Consider the following 17,565-nt stretch of genomic DNA (forward strand, 5'->3'; position numbering starts at 1 on the left):
AACAGGTGTATATATACTGAGATCATGTGACAGATCAAGTGACACGTAAAGTACACCCGTGTGTAATCTAACTAATTATGTGACTTCTGAAGGTAATTGGTTGCACCCGATCTTATTTTGGGGCTTCATAGAAAAGGGGGTGAATACATATATAGCAAATCTTTTCCATTTGATTTTATTTTTGCGGAATGTTTTGAAACAAGTTATTTTTCTAATTTCACTTCACCAATTTGGACTATTTTGTGTATGTCCAATACATGAAATCCAAATAAAAATCTATTTAAATTACAGGTTATAATACAACAAAATAGGAAAAATGCCAAGGGGGATGAATACTTTTGCAAGGCACTGTACTGCTGTATCATCAAATGAATTATGTAAGTGAGTCTCAGAAATGGCTAATATATGAATCTTATCTGATGTTAGCAAGTTATTGATTTTGTGACTTGACTACTATCGTCCTGGGCCTGTCACCTGGGCCGGTGGTGGGTTTTCCAGTCCTGTGTGTGCGCTCCACCTCAATCTTCCTGTGATCCATCTTCAGTTTCTCAGTTTCTCAGTCATTTGGCTCACTTTGCTCACCTCAGACTCCGTCCAGGTCTCATGTGGAGATTCTACATAGGTTACGTAGGTTACACTGTTACGTAGGTTACACTCTTACTCCTCGAGGTCCCAGACAGGGCAGATCACAAGGAAGATTGAAAACAACAACAAGGGTAGCTAGCTAGTAACCAATCTTTTTCAACAGAATTTTCAAAACTTCCCAAAACAACAAACTGAGCTCTCCCTCGTTCCGAGTTCAACAGGAAGTGGCGAAGAAGATTATTTCTGTTATCCATGGTAGACAGACAGACAACTATAATACTTAGAGCAGACATCCAGTCTAAAAGGCTGGTGACAGACAGGGACCTATAAGACCTATGACAGACGTTAAACATCTCCTTATGTCTGTCTCTCAGACACTAATCTGGCTAGTTTAGGATCACTCCTCTCCCCCTCTATCCTCACTGGCTTTCCTTTCGCTCTTCTCCCTTTTCCTCTTCCTATTTCCTTCTCTTTTCCTCTCCACCTCCATTTTCTCTCTCCACTTCCTGTAGTCTTCCTCTACCCCGTTTTCTCTCTGTCTGTATATCTCTTTGCTCCCTCTCTCTGTTATGTTATAGTGACTGCAGTGGGTTGTTAATCCCAGATGAGGCAGCTCCTGCCGGGCGAGTAAGACTGGGAGAGCAGTCAGACGTCAGATTAACTTTTAATTGAATGTTTCTGAGGCGTCTGTCGTAGAACTACACATACAGTACCAGTCAAAAGTTTGGACACACCTACTCCTTCATTCCAGGGTTTTTCTGTAATTGGACTATTTTCTACATTGTAGAATAGTAGCGAAGACATCAAAACTATGAAATAACACATATGGAATCATGTATTAACCAAAAAAGTCTTAAACAAATCAACATAGTTTATATTTTGTATTCTTCAAAGTAGCCACTCTTTGCCTTGAAGACAGCTTTGCACACTCTTTGTATTTTCTCAACCAGCTTCATGAGGAATGTTTTTCCGACAGTCTTGAGTTCCCACATGTGCTGAGCACTTGTTGGCTGCTTTTCCTTCACTCTGCGGTCCAACTCATCCCTAACCATCTCAATTGGGTTAAGGTCGGGTGATAGTGGAGGCCAGGTCATCTGATGCAGCACTCCATCACTCTCCTTCCCGGTAAAATAGCCCTTACACAGCCTAGAGGTGTTTTGGGTTATTGTCCTGTTGAAAAACAAATGATGGTCCCACTAAGAGCAAACCAGATGGGATGGCGTATCGCTGTGGTAGCTATGCTGGTTAAGTGTACCTTGAATTCTTAATAAATCACAGACAGTGTCACCAGCAAAGCACCCCCATACCATCACACATCCTCTATGCTTCACAGTGGGAACCACACATGTGGAGATCATCCGTTCACCTACTCTGCGTCTCACAAAGACATGGCGGTTGGAACCAAAAATCTATCATTTGGACTCATCAGACCAAAGGACAGATTTCCACCGGTCTAATGTCCATTGCTCGTGTTTCTTGGCCCAAGCAAGTCTCTTCTTCTTATTGGTGTCCTTTAGTAGTGGTTTCTTTGCAGCAATTCGACCATGAAGGCCTGATTCACACAGTCTCCTCTGAACAGTTGCTTGAACTCTAAAGATTTATTTTGGCCGCAATCTGAGGTGCAGTTAACTCTAATGAACTTATCCTCTGCTGCAGAGAGAACTTTAGGTCTTCCTTTCCAGTGGCGGTCCTCATTAGAGCCAGTTTCATCATAGCACTTGATGGTTTTTGTGACTGCACTTGAAGAAACATTAAAAGTTCTCAACGTTTTCCACATTGACTGACGTTCATGTCTTAAACTCTCTAACTGTTTTAAAATCACCATTTGTCTCATGGTGAAATCCATGTGTGGTTTCCTTCTTTTCCGTAAACTGAGTTAGAAAGGACCCCTGTATCTTTTTTTTTACCCATCTACCAATACTGTAGGTGCCCTTCTTTGCGAGTCTTTGGAATACCTCCCTGGTCTTTGTGGTTGCTTCTGTGTTTGAAGTTCACTGCTCGGCTGAGGGACCTTACAGATCATCGTATGTATGGGGAACAAGGATGAGGTAGTCATACAAAAATCATGTTAAACACTATTATTGCAGTCCATTCAACTTACTACGTGACTTGTTAATCAACGTTTTACTCCTGAACTTATGTAGGCTTGCCATAGGAAAGGGGTTAAGTACTTATTGACTCAAAACATGTCTGCTTTTCATCTTGAATTAATTTGTAAAAAATATCTAAAACATTATTGCATTTTTACATTTTGGGGTAGTGTGTGTGTGGGGGGGGGTTGTTTCTAAAAATATCTGTTTAATCCATTTTAAATTAATGTTGTAACAAAAACAAAATGTTTAAAAAGTCCATGGGGGTGAATACTTTTCTGAAGTCACTGTAACTTCCAAAATAAAGGAAACCCCAACATAAAGTGTGTTAATAGGGCGTTGGACCACCACGAGCCAGAACAGCTTCAATGCACCTTGGTATAGATTTTACAGTGTCTGGAACTCTATTGGAGGGATGCGACACCATTAATCCATGAGAAATTCCATCATTTGGTGTTTTGTTGATGGTGGAAAACACTGCCTCAGGCGCCGCTCCAGAATCTCCCATCAGTGTTCTACTGGGTTGAGATCTGGTGACTGAGACACACACACACACACATTTGAAATGCTTTATTTTAATCCACCAATCAAATTGACAAAAAAAGTATCCAAACATTTCAAAGGCACCTCCTTCTCAAAACGGCTAGGCTGCCCACGACAGCTGAAACAGAGCAGTACCTAGCCAATTGATTTGCCCTAGTTTTTGTCAGGCCCGCAATCTGCAAATCTGTGTACGTTGCCGAGACTGCCAAATATCAGTGCCACCAGCTTGCACCTACACCCGAGGCTGTCCAAGCGTGCCACGAGTGGTTGGCATTTGAAGCAGCTTGTCGGTAAAACCCTTCTCCATGTAGCTGTCCAATGAGCAGCCCACTTCCAAAAGGAGCACCTCCCCCTGGCCTCCACCCACAACAACAATATCTGGCATGTTTGGCCCACAGGAAAACACATCATCAACCACATCAAACCAGCTTCCCCTTACACAATAATGTTTCTTCACATGTGCTGTTGATGAGACTACTCGTCTCACCTCGTTTGCTATCAGGTCGATTAGGTGGTAATGTCTAACAATGTACAAATCCTTGTATGAACATTATCCATTCATAATCCATGACGTTTCACTCATGTAGAATACAAAATGGGTCATGGTTTGCAGGGTACCAGAGTGATAGATTATATTTTGTTGGGAGAACTTGCAGCCTTGCCTTAACAGTAAAGATGACACACACACACACACTTTAAAACCCCTATGCTCCTTTGAGACCCCTCTTTCAAAGTCCCAGAAGATGGCTTTATTTATTTATTTATTAAGGTCAAATACAAACATACACATAGGAACAACAACTTAGACGCACAAACAACGACGACATCTCCTCTGCCCAGGCCTGCATGCTCACATCTCCATCCCTAGGGCATGCATTATTGTTTGCCTTAGATTGTACCAATGTGTTTATCTCGGTCGCCCATGCTGCGTAACGTCGTTCTTCGTTTGTAGAAAGAGAGTCGGACCGAAATGCAGCTTGGTGGTTACTCATGACTTTAATGAAAAAAGTGACACATGAAATAACTATACAAATACAAAAACAACAAACGGAACGTGAAACCTAATTACAGCCTATCTGGTGAAACTACACAGAGATAGGAACAATCACCCACGAAATACAAAGCGAAACCCAGGCTACCTAAATACGGTTCCCAATCAGAGACAACGAGAATCACCTGACTCTGATTGAGAACCGCCTCAGGCAGCCAAGCCCATACAACACCCCTACTCAGCCGCAATCCCAATGACTACAAAAAAAAACAATACGAAATACAACAAAAACCCATGTCACACCCTGGTCTGAACAAATAATTAAAGAAAACACAAAATACTAAGACCAAGGCGTGACATGCCGTTTCAATATTTAAATCATTCGATTTTTCTATTGTGTTAATGATGGAGGATTGATTGATTTCCAAATGTTTTATATACGTTTTATTCAAGATGAGGGATGAGAAGAGACTAGTCCATCCCATCGGGTATTTCGCTGCACTTCCAATTTGTCATGTCTTGAAATATTTGGACAGACGAATTCAAAGTCATTTTTACATTGTAATACTTCTGACAGCCAACTTTCTAGCTCCGCCCATAACTGTTGGACTTTATAGAATTCCCCAGAAAGCATGGATTATTGAATCATTCTTAGTTTTACACTTAAGACATGACCTGTACATTGGAGGGCCTTGGTGTAACATAGCCAACAGGTGAAGGGGCTGCCTACTAAATTACCTGTTGGGGCCGGCAAAAAATGGCAGTGTGGAAGATCAGGAAATATGAGATGCAGGGGGCGGGGTGTACTGACCCCAGAGCTCTACTGACCCCAGAGCTGCGCTGACCCCAGAGCTGCGCTGACCCCAGAGCTGTGCTGCTGTGGCTGGTGCGGGCTCCGCTCACACTGGACCATGTAATATAGGGTGTGGGCGTCAGGGGGGTGCTATGTACAGTGGACGAGAAGGGGGGCTTGGTTCTAACTTTCTAGGTCCGTTAAAATGAAGTGAAGTTTGTGCTATTAATTCTGTAACTATTTGGGATTTATTGACACCGTTTTCCATCCATTTCTATAGCGGACCCTTGTGCAAAACTGAGTCAAAAGTATTTTTTTAAATCAACCAAGCATGAGAAGACTTTGCTTTTGTTTTGCTTGTCAAATAGGTTGTCAATTTGTCAGTTAGGTTGTACAGGGTGAATACGTGGTCTGTCGTACGCTCATTTGGTAAAAAGACAATTTTGGTATTTGCTCAGAACATTATTTTCACTGTGGTGTAGAAGTTGTTTATGGTAATGCCGGGGATTTTCCCAAGGTTGCTGTTGAGTCATATCCCACTGTAGTTATTGGGGTCGAATTTGCCTCCTTTTTTTGTGAATTGGGGTTATTAGTCCATGGTTCCAAATATTGGGAAAATGCCACAGCTACGGATGATGTTAAAGACTTTAAGTGTAACCAATTTGCGGTCTGGATATTTTATAATTTAATTTAGGATTACCATCAAAACCACAGGCCTTTTTGGGTTGTAGGGGTTTGTAGTATGTTCTGTAGTTTAATTGGATAATTGGATAATCCAGTGGGATCCGGTAGTCTTTAAAAGCTGATTCTAAGATTTGTAATTGATCATGCATATGTTTTTGCTGTTTGTTCTTTGTTATAGGGCCAAAAAGATTGGAGAAGTGGATTTGGGTTAATGTCTCTTCATGTTGTTGTTTGTTAAATAAGTTCAAATTTTCCCAGAAGTGGTTAGATTCTACGGAATCTTTAATTACATTGAGCTGGTTTCTGACGTGCTGTTCCTTCTTTTTCTTTAGTGTATTTCTATGCTGTTTTAGTGTTTCACCATAGTGAAGGCGTAGGCTCAGGTTTTCTTTGTCTCTGTGGATAGGTTTCTCAATTTATTTCTTAGGTTTTTGCATTCTTCTTCTTCCATCTTCTCTCTGCTTTCTCTCCTGTTCTCTCTCTGCTTTTTCTCCTGTTCTCTCTCTCTCTCTCCTGTTCTCTCTCTCTCTCCTGTTCTCTATCTCTCCTGTTCTCTATCTCCTGTTCTCCATCTCTCCTGTTCTCTATCTCTCCAGGGAGGCAGGCAGGCAGGTGTGGGGTCGGCCTCTGGTCACTGCTCCCACAGGAAAAGATGTGGAGTGACACTGCCACTGATAACGCAGCATGCAGGTTGACAAGCAGGGGACATTTGAGCAGAAACAACCATGAATTAGTTAAATACAGAACGAACACTGAAAGCAGAAAAAATAGGAGATCAACCGCCCTTCTCGTGCAGTGAGCCTGTTTATTTTGTCCTGTAGCGATGTGTGTCACTGTTGCATTAGGCCTTACAAAGCTCTCTCCGTTGGTACCTAATCACCTTCTATACTCTACATATTCCCTTCCTATGCCCTCCCTACAATATAACGTCTGTCCTCCCCTACCCTTCATATACCGTGTCCCTTTCCTATGCTCCCTACCCTAAAACCTATGCCCTCCCCCATCTCCTACACAGTGCTGGCCTTGTCCTCAGCAGCAGCCATAGTAGTATGACTGGGTGTTTCTTTCTCAAAGCTCCATGGACTCCAGCAGAGGAAGTAGAGTGTGTTAATATCTCTTAGCTTCCTGTACTAACATACCACTGCCACCAGCATAGCTACGGATGTCTAACATAACCCCTCCTGACCACGCTAGTGTCATCTGAGCAGAGAGTTCAACATTGGGCCAGCCAGGCAGGAAGATATTTTTTTAAAGTGTGTGAAGGTTGATTGTATGTGTCCGTCATAGAGAAGTTGCTGCCTCTGAGCTTTCAATTCACCCCTTCATGATTTCATTTTTGCCCTTCGTTTTATTTAGCCATTATTTAACTAGGCCAGTCAGTTAAGAACAGATTCTTATTTTACAATGACGGCCTACCCCGGCCAAACCCTCCCCTAACCCAGACGACAGTGTGCCAATTGTGTGCCACCCTATGGGACTCCCGATCACGGCCGGTTGTGATACAGCCCAGGATCGAACCAGGGTCTGTAGTGACGCCTCTAGCACTGAGATGCAATGCTTTAGACCGCTGCACCACTCGGGAGCCCCATAAAATGATGAGTGTATGGCATGCATGGTTAGGGTTGAGCCAGGGTGTGGACATGGAGCCAGTGTTAGGGTTATGGCTAGTGTTAGGGTTATGGCCAGTGTTAGGGTTAGGTTTGAGCCAGGGTGGACATGGAGCTAGGGTTAGGGTTAGGGTTGAGCCAGGGTGGACATGGAACTAGGGTTAGGGTTGAGCCAGGGTGGACATGGAGCTAGGGTTAGGGTTGAGCCAGGGTGGACATGGAGCTAGGGTTAGAGTTAGGGTTGAGCCAGGGTGGACATGGAGCTAGGGTTAGAGTTAGGGTTGAGCCAGGGTGGACATGGAGCTAGGGTTAGAGTTAGGGTTGAGCCAGGGTGGACATGGAGCTAGGGTTAGAGTTAGGGTTGAGCCAAGGTGGACATGGAGCTAGGGTTAGAGTTAGGGTTGAGCCAGGGTGGACATGGAGCTATGGTTAGAGTTAGGGTTGAGCCAAGGTGGACATGGAGCTAGGGTTAGAGTTAGGGTTGAGCCAGGGTGGACATGGAGCTAGGGTTAGAGTTAGGGTTGAGCCAGGGTGGACATGGAGCTAGGGTTAGAGTTAGGGTTGAGCCAAGGTGGACATGGAGCTATGGTTAGAGTTAGGGTTGAGCCAGGGTGGACATGGAGCTAGGGTTAGAGTTAGGGTTGAGCCAGGGTGGACATGGAGCTAGGGTTAGAGTTAGGGTTGAGCCAGGGTGGACATGGAGCTAGGGTTAGGGTTAAATATAAAACATAAGGAAGTGGTTAAACTGTTATGGTTGCCCGGGGATGCATATCAACAAGTGATATTGTTTTCACGTAAGAGCCTCCTATAGCTGTTACTAACGTGTGTGTGTGTGTGTGTGTGTGTGTGTGTGTCTGTGTCTGTGTCTGTGTGTGTGTTTAGGCTGGTGCAGTTCTCCTGTATGTGTGACAGATCTGTGGGGAGTTTTACTCAGGCTAAATTTAGGGTGCCCTTGACAGGTCCTGGGACTGCTCAGAGGTGTGCGTGAACCGCCTTGTCTTAAAGGATGTTAAAGGGAGGAGGAGAGGGCACACAGCAGGCGTTCCAGCTACAGCAGAGACCAGTGCTTAAAGGGATACTGCGGGATTTTGGCAATGAGGCCGTTTATTAGGGTTGGACGGTATCCAGATTTGCATATCGTCACACCATCCTTTTCTCACCCCGGGATTCATGGTATTACCGGTTTAGTACACAAGTGAGTCCAAAAGAGGGATGTGCATCTCCATATTAGTGTATAATATAGATTATTATGTCATATAGGTGTGTGTGTGTGTCTGTCTGTGTGTTTTTTTTTAATGTTCATTAATGGTGACATTTACATGCAGTGTAAAGAAGTGTGTGATTGATGAGGGCTGGAACATCCTGTGTCTCCAAACTCCTCAGGCTCAGAAGTAGGGCAGCCCTCTCTCTTTTCTCCAGCGCATATTAATAGCCATTAGAGTGTGTATCATATACACCAAGATACGCACGCAGACACACATGTCACACACACACACACACACACACACACACACACACACACACACACACACACACACACACACACACACACACACACACACACACACACACACACACACACACACACAGCCGGTGCGATGCATGTCATTTACAATAATACAATTTCCCACCATCTCTGTGATGTTTTGTGGTGAATCATTTCAGTTCATCAGGCTATGACACACACACACACACACACACACACACACACACACACACACACACACACACACACACACACACACACACACACACACACACACACACACACACACACACACACACACACACACACACAGAGAGAGAAAGAGAGAGAGGGACATTCATTGGGGCTCTGTCTCTTTAAGCTGTCTGCTGCTGCAGAGTGTGTGGGTGCTGCAGCAGAGGCACTGAGAGAGAGAGAGAGAGAGAGAGAGAGAGAACGAGAGAACCCCGGAGTCCGTCAGCTACAAAACAAGTGAATGAGAGAGAGATATTCCAGTGGAGGGGACAGGAGATGCGTGAGGGTAGTGGTACGTGTGGGCAGTAAGGAAGCGGTTGGCAGAGGAGGAGGAGGAAGTATAGGCAAGCTGAGGTTTGAGGACTTTGAAGGGTAGAGGTGTGTGTGCGCGAACTAGCGGAGTGGTACGGGAGGAAGGGGTGTTGATCATGAGTGTGTGTATGTGTGAGGTAAGAGCCGTGTAAGTGTGTGTGTTAGGTGTGTGTGTGTGTGTACGGGGTGGCAAAGCGAGAGGTGGACGGGGTGCTGGTTCGGAGCGTGGCACAGCTGGGCGAGTGGTGGCGCTGGGATGGCGGGCACTGGGGAGGCTGGCGAGCTGGCAGCCCTCGGACCGACAGGGAGCCCCTCAGCCGCGGGCAGGAGAGGGGCAGAGGGCACACGCCAGGGAGCTCTGTTGGGCTCGGGTACAGGACAGCGCCCGCAGGCTGGTGCCATGCTCCCAGACAGGCACAGGTAGCGCCGTTGGTTATGGGGCGGCGGGTAGAGGAGGGGGAGGCGGGGGAGAGCGGTGAGGGTGTGAGCCAGGTAAGAGCTTCTCAATCCTTGTCTCTGCGTGTGAGGGCTGAGGTGGGTGGTGAAGGAGAGGGGGAGTTGGGGGGTGAGGATGGCGATATGGGCAGTGCGTGTTTCGGTCAGGTGTCCAGGCGTTTGGGCCGGCTGTTACGGCGCCTGCCCAAGTCTCGCTCCTGGAGTGATGGACTTCGGATGCTCCGCAGAACCAGCTCCAATGGATCACTCATCAACTCTTCCTCAGGTATGGAGGGAGGGAGGGAGGGATGGAGGGAAAGAGTAAGAGAAGATGGGGGATGGATAGGAGTGTCAAAAAGAGTGGGGAGAAGATGGCAAGATGTGGAAGATGATAGGAGGGGATGACGGAGGATGAGGAGACTGGACAAGCGGTAAGAGCAGAGGAAGAAAAGGATACAGGGGAGAAAAGAGGGAGGCGGTGGGTCTATTGTTACATTGTGTGTCACAGGGGACAGCTCTGCAATGACCATTTTGTATGCTGGTACTCTGAATCTCTCTCTCTCCCCCCCTGTCTATCTCTCTGAATCTCTCTCTCTCTCTCCCTCTCCCTCTATTGTGTTGTGTAAATGTGTGGGGATGAATAGATAGAGGGATACAGAAAGAGAGTCATCAACACAGTGGAGCTTCTGGAACTCTTCCCCTAAACAGGCCATAGGGATTATCCACACACTGTTCAGTGAACCGACTCCCCTCCACTGGCAGTGTTCTATCACAGGCCATCCAGGTCATATGCATATTCTACGTCTCTGAATGTCAGCCCCTGACAAATGTGTTATATTAAACCTGATCTGTAAACTGATGGGACGATACCATACAACCAGATTATAGACGCCCGCCTGTGGTCTGTTGTGGGAATATGATATTCGAGCTGGCTGTCGTAGGGGCCCAGGAATGGAGTTTTTAGCATCGACCCTCTAGCGCGTGTTTGTTCCATAGAGAAAGGGAGACGACTGACGCAGTTGTGTCGACTGATAAATATAGAAGGCACAAAATGGTAGGAGAAATAACGTAATAAGGAGAGCCAGATCGATAGATTTACACAGGGAAAGAAGGAGAAAAGAGACTGAAGTGTGTGTGTGTGTGTGCGCCCATGCATTTGTGAGTGTGTGGACCATTTGACTTCAACGGTGGCAGGATAGCCTCGCGGTTGAAGAGCTTTGGGCCAGTTACGGAAAGGTCGCTGGTTCGAATCCCTGAGCTGACTAGGTGAGAAATCTGTCGACGTGAGCAAGGCACTTAACCCTAATTGCTCCTGTAAGTCTCTCTGGATAAGAGCGTCTGCGAAATGACTAACAAGTAAATATGAAAGGGTGTTTTCTTCTAGACCTGTCTGTGTAGGGCTGATAAGGTCCTGACCAGAACTCATCACTACGCCTGTGTGATGCCACAGCCTCTAGAGACTCCTATATCAATCAGGGCTAGTGGAGAAGTTGAAATAGCTCCGTTTAAAAGCAGTTTAAATAGCCTAAAGAGCTCCTTCAGATTCCACAGTTCCTTTTCTACTTAATCGTAGATCATTGCATCAAAAACATGGAATTATCTGAAATTAGTCTTTATTACTGGCTGACTTCTCTTCTCCTCTAGCTGTCATTGACATGATTCTGTGTCGCAGGGCTTCTGTGTTGACCTAACTAACTGACCAAGATGGCAGATGGAATCCCTGTCATCTTCCGGCCCCACCTCCCCTGCTGTCCCCCACTCTGCTTTACAAATAGAACTGTTGACTTGCTGCTTCTGTTGTCTCTGGTGTCCTCCTGTCTAAGGGCCCCAGGGGCCAGATGTTTACTTTCTCAGGAAAACCTCCTGGCCTCCAGTCGCTGAGTGTGTTAGTGTGTTTTTCTCATTGGACTGCTGCGTTCCTCTGCCCTGACACGCTGGTTATATCTGGTGTGTGTGTGTGTGTGTGGCTGTGTGTGTGTGCACGCGCCATTTCATACCATGAATTCTGTCTGAAAAACATTGATCTGGTATATTTTATTCCTATTGTGTAACTATTGAATTGTTCGTATTAAAAACTGTTTGGCATGGGCTCGTAAGCACGTTGTGTTCCTCACATGTGACAAATGCAATTTCACACACCTTTCATCCATCTCTCACAACATCTCCCTTTCATTGGCTATCTCTAGTTCTCTCAAAATCTGCCCCCTGTGTGTGATTTGGCTAGCTGCGTTTTCAGGGGGTCTCTCTGCTGTGTGTGATGTCAGCTGTAGACAAGCACACAGATGCGTTCGACATGTGTGTTCTGTTAGATAATGTCCTGGCCTTCTCTCCTCTGTTGCCTGGGAGACGGGGACAGTTCTGTGTTTTGGTTTGGCCTCCTGTGGGAGCTGTAGCCTGTAAGAACTGAGGAAGGAAGGAGTGGTAGAGAGATTCAGATTAGTGTTACTGTATCCAGCAGGGACCAAACACACACACACACCGGAGCTTCAGAGGGGGATAGCAGACCATTTTGGTTAAGCTTAAGGGTTTGTTGACTTTGGCTGGTATAGGTGGGTCAGAGCACGAGCTGTTTATTCAGGCTTTATCCAGGCTGGGTGAGCGGCTGGTGGGCACAGATGGATGTATGAGAGAGAGAGAGACACGGGAACAGGGAAGTGTCCGTGATGGAAGAGAGGTGTGGAGGACTGTAGCAGTGCTACCACAGAGGGACATAGCTGGTCTCAAGGTTACAGTCTCTGGCACCAGAAAAGTCTGCTGACGGAGGTGAATCTGAGAGAAAAGGAGGGGGGGAGATATACAGAACAGAGAGAGAGAGAGAGAGAGAGAGAGAGAGATGTCAGCATAAAAGGTCCTGGCGACTGTCACACACACACACACACACACACACACACACAGAGAGATCAGTGTTTCCCCTCTTTCGTAAAAGCCCCCCTGAGTTCCAGGTACTGCAGGGGGATTCTCCAGCTCTGACCACAGCACGGCTCAGGGAAGCACCACACCGCCACATAGTGTTCTGTCCCTATAGGGGAAGGGCTTCTGCAGAACCCAAAAGGAATGAGAGGGATAGAGGGCAAGGAAGACAAGTAGAGAGAGCGAGAGACGTTATACGAGTTGTGCTGGGGAAAGTCCAGTTTTTTTTCAGCAGTGCCTGTAGGGGAAGTGAGGTTCGGTACAGTAATGCCACAGTGCGGTGTGGCTCTGTAAGGGAAGTGACTCTTTAGACAGAGGGCTTGTTTGACAAGGAGGAGATTCCTTATGCTGGCCGGGGGAGTTTAGAGCCCAGAGCCTCGGGGAGAATGACTGTGTGGAGTTTCAAAGTTTATTCGCCACGTACACGGGATACAACAGGTGTAGTAATACGAGACAGTGAAATTCTTACCTTTTAAAAATTCTTAGCTCGTTCCCAACAATGCGGTGATAAGAATAACGTGAAATAGAATAAAAATGAAAAGTAAGAATAAAAACGACACAAGAACTAATGAGAGTTAAAGAACACAAGAATCCAGGTTGATACAGATTAGGCCCAGTACTTTATTCAATGTGCAGGGTTACTGGAGCTAGTTTTGGCAAGTCGGTTAGGACATCTACTTTGTGCATGACACAAGTAATTTTAACAACAATTGCGAGCAATTTCCAAATGCCTGAAGGTACCATGTTAATCTGTGCAAACAATAGTACACAAGTATAAACACCATGGGACCATGCAGCCGTCATACCGCTCAGGAAGGAGACGCTTTCTGTCTCCTAGAGATGAACATACTTTGATGCGAAAAGTGCAAATCCCAGAACAACAGCAAAGGACCTTGTGAAGATGCTGGAGGAAACGAGTACAACGGTATCTATATCCACAGTAAAACATATATTGAAGCAACATCTCAAGGCATCAGTCAGAAAGTTAAAGCTTGATTGCAAACAGGTCTTCCAAATGGACAATGACCCCAAGCATGCTTCCAAAGTTGTGGCAAAATGGCTTAAGGACAACAAAGCCAAGGTATTGGAGTGGCCATCACAAAGCCCTGACCTCGATCCTATAGAAAATGTGTGGTGCAGAACTGAAAAAGCATGTGTGAGCAAGGAGGCCTGTAAACCTGACTCAGTTACATGAGCCCTGTCAGGGGGAATGGGCCAAAATTCACCCAACTTATTGTGGGAAGGCTGTGGAAGGCTACCCGAAATGTTGGACCCAAGTTAAACAATTTAAAGGCAATGCTACCAAATGCTAATTGAGTGTATGTAAACTTCTGACCCACTGGGAATGTGGTGAAAGAAATAAAAGCTGAAATAAATAATTCTCTCTACTATTGTTCTGACATTTCACATTCTTAAAATAAAGTGGGGATCCTAACTGACCTGAGACAGGTAATTTTTATGAGGATTAAATGTCAGGAATTGTGAAACTGATTTTAAATGGTTGTGTCTGAGTGGGTAGAGACCTGCTCAGACATACCTCGTCCCTTGTGTTCATACTGGCACAGATCATTCTTTTTAGGTGGTTCACACAGTTTACGGAGGAACCGGTCAGCATTCCTGAAAGTGTTGCACACACAGAGATACAGACACACACAGTTAGCATTCCTAAGAGCTCACACACACTATGCCCATCCCCAGATAGCAGCAGATACAAAGTTTCACACGTTAATGAAGATCTCAAAACTGTAATTTATCAGTATCATTAACCTGAAGTAGTGTGTGTGTGTGTGTGTGTGTGTGTGTGGCAGGTAACCTAGTGGCTCAGAGCGTTGGGCCAGTAACCGAAAGGTGTGTGTGTGTATGTTTCTTTGGTGACTGTTGGCCCAACAGCTCTTAATACCATTAGTTTTCCGTCACGGATGAGAGGGAATGTTTACTCTTTCAGAGGAAAGGAAAGTAGAAGAGTGCTGACTCTCTCTCTCTTTTCATCCTCTGTCGTTTCAGTTTGATGGCTTTTCCCTGAGGGGATTTCCAACTGTCACTGTCTCTACTGTAGAGAGCGTTTGGAAGCTCCAGCTCTGGCATTGAGGTGTGATTATTTTGGTTAGATATGGGTGTTTTCAGGTAAATCCTGTGAGAAAATGGAATCCCCTGCTTTTTTGCCTTACTGCAGAGAGAGAGAGAGAGAGAGAGAGAGAGAGAGAGAGAGAGAGAGAGAGAGAGAGAGAGAGAGAGAGAGAGAGAGAGAGAGAGAGAGAGAGAGAGAGAGAGAGAGAGAGAGAGAGAGAGAGAGAGAGAGAGAGAGAGAGAGAGAGAGAGAGAGAGAGAGAGAGAGAGAGAGAGAGAGATCTGAGTCAGTGTGAGAGAGAGACGTCTGAGTCAGTGTCCATCAATTGTTCAGTCTTCTCACTTCAGCAGTTGGGCTCCGTCCTCATTGTAGACAGAGGACATCGACCACACCTCTGCACCCACTGCTGTTTCTCTCTCTCTCTCTCTCATCTCCTCCTCTCCTCTCTCCCCCTCCCTTCCTCTCTCCTATGCCATAGATTTTTCCCCTGCGTCTAGTTTTGTGAGACAATGCTCAAGGAGCCGGAAAATCTCAGCTCATCCCTGCGTCTGTAACCCGAGACGCCCTGTGTGTGTGACCAAGGCTGGGCCAGGCGATACGGAGAGGAGTAGGAGGGGGGAGGAAGGGATGGGGGTGTTTGTGATGGCCAGGGGAGGGTACAGATCGTCTGCATCCTGCCCAGATTAGCAGGAGGGCAGACTGAGACGTGGGACAGACAGACAGACGGCTGGGTGATGGTGGCAGGAGGAACATATGTTTACTATGCTCCTCTGGGTAGGGGGTAGTCTCTTTTGCAGCAAGCAATACTGTAGGGTAGAATAGGGGGGTATAGGGGGAGTAAATTAACAAAGGTTATAGGATTCGTAAAGGGGGTCATAGGGGTGGGAGTTGAATTTATAGGGGTACGTGGGTAGAGGGAAGGCGGCGAGGAGAGAGGGTGGTACGGTTAACTCAGTGTGGTTTCAGCGGCAGAGGGGTTTAGACAGTAAAGACCCTAATACTGATGGGGTGTAGGGAGTTTACTCACTAATAGTCCTAATGTGTGTTCTGGGGGACCTCATGGGGTCCTCGGGGGGCTTTGAGTCCTCTAATCCACACTGAGCCTGTTTGGGACAGTTAATTGCATCCCCCTCGGTGCTGTAGAGACACAGAGGCTGTCACGTTCATCTGCCTTCAGCCCTGTTCTGCTGTGTTCTTCTTCTTCAGCCTGGAGTTATGAGTGTCTTTATTCTCTTCTTAACGTGGCTTAGTCTGCGCTCACAGCTGAGCTTTTCAGGGTGCGACGCTTCATCAACATGCGTGTGTGTGTTTGTGTGCAGAGTGAATACAGTAAGTGTGACCAATATCAGACGACATTATCCGTCCCCTGTTGACAGCAGTGTATCAGAGGCAGGAAGAGGAGGAACAGATAGACGCCCAGGCAGCTCTCCATCCCGCTGCGCTCTAAGACTTACGGGGCATCTATCTATCTGTCAGACTGGATCCACCCTCCTGCTCCTCTGTCTCCGAGCCTGTGGACAGGCCAGGGTTGTTCACCTCTTAGCTCTATAAATTGCATCAACACTCCAACAGACAGGTCTCAACTGATCCTTGTTCTGGGAAAGTGCAGCGCCAGACCCACCCGGGCGGACGAGTCTGACGTGAGTGGGACAGATGGGGTGTCACCTAAACCTGAGGGGTGAGATGTGAAGAGGAGGACAGGATGGGAGAGTCTCCTCCCGAAATGCATTTCCCCTCTCTGAGTGTTTGGGTTGGCCTTCTCTCTCTTGTTCTCTCGCTCTCTCGTGCTCTCTCTCTGACCTCTAGTTCCATCAACACTGAGAATCTCTTTCCCAGGCACCTCCTATAAGCAAGGCAGCCTGTGCCTCCCGCTGACGCGTCAGGCTCCTCCAGAAAGGATATTTTGCCTTGGTTCTGTGTAGCTGTCAAAGTGTGTCGCTTCTGACTGTTGACCCTTCTTTTTGTTTTAATGGGAGAGCAGGCTGTCCCTTTCCCTTCAGAGATCAATCTCTTCCTTTCCTCTGCTCCTTTCCCCCTGACCTCTGATCTAAGAACACTCAGCAGTGACAGTCTTTTCTATGTGTACTGTTGATTCTGTTCGTGCCACTCTCTCATCTCGATCGGTGAGATTTTAGCTCTTTGGCTCCATCTAGTGACATCTGTCATAGAGTATCACTGTACTGTACTTTAAGGGATAGTTCCCCTCAGAAGCAGTGCTGTGTCGAAAGCATACAGAGAGCAGCCTTCTAGGTGGCGCCACGTGAACACGTTTCTCAGGCAGAAGACTGAACTGAACACAGGAGCACGTTAGCAGATTTGTCTGACATATGGTGAAAATACACTGGAGACCTGAGTCATCGAATCTATTTCATCGTTATTCCCGGAGAAAGGATTTGTAAGCGTGTGTTGTCGTAGTTAAATGTTGTTACATGTGTGTTGTATTGGAGAACGTCCCCAGACCTCGACTCATTCCTCTGCTCTGGGAGAGAGGTCTCTGACTGCTGGCTACATGGCTAGTATGTGATTCTTCAATACTCACACACAGAGCAGTGCACTCTGTCAGCATTACAGTACGCCACACAAAGACGAAGGTGATACAAATGGTCAAACCATGAATGAGGGGATTTGATTCAACTGGCCAGGGTTATACCGGGCTATGGTCCATCACGTGACCGGGCAAGGCAGTGAGGGAGTCACGCCTTGTTCATATCGAACAGTTTTCATTGGGAAGGCAGATGAAGAGATTAAAATGAAATAAAATACAATCCTTTTTGCATGTGAGAACACAGAATCCTCCTCATTACTCTCCACGTCAGGCTGCTGAGGG

General features: G+C 46.4%; 1 protein-coding gene across 5 annotated transcripts in view; it reads left to right on the forward strand.

The window, feature by feature from the left end:
• Positions 1-17,565, forward strand: part of LOC118400054 (ras association domain-containing protein 5-like) — a 60,137-nt gene that overhangs the window by 12,727 nt on the left and 29,845 nt on the right. The window contains exon 1 of one of the 5 annotated variants that reach the window (XM_052473295.1): positions 9,866-10,046. The exons of 3 other annotated variants lie outside the window; for them this stretch is intronic. In XM_052473295.1, coding sequence (XP_052329255.1) covers positions 9,905-10,046 — 142 coding nt within the window. In that variant the 5' untranslated portion in view covers positions 9,866-9,904. Of the gene's footprint in view, positions 1-9,865; positions 10,047-17,565 lie in introns of those variants that run through there. One more of the 5 variants, XM_035796430.2, reaches the window with a different exon arrangement.

This window comes from Oncorhynchus keta, chromosome 21 (assembly GCF_023373465.1).
Source record: "Oncorhynchus keta strain PuntledgeMale-10-30-2019 chromosome 21, Oket_V2, whole genome shotgun sequence".
In the NCBI taxonomy this organism is placed as follows: Eukaryota; Metazoa; Chordata; class Actinopteri; order Salmoniformes; family Salmonidae; genus Oncorhynchus; species Oncorhynchus keta.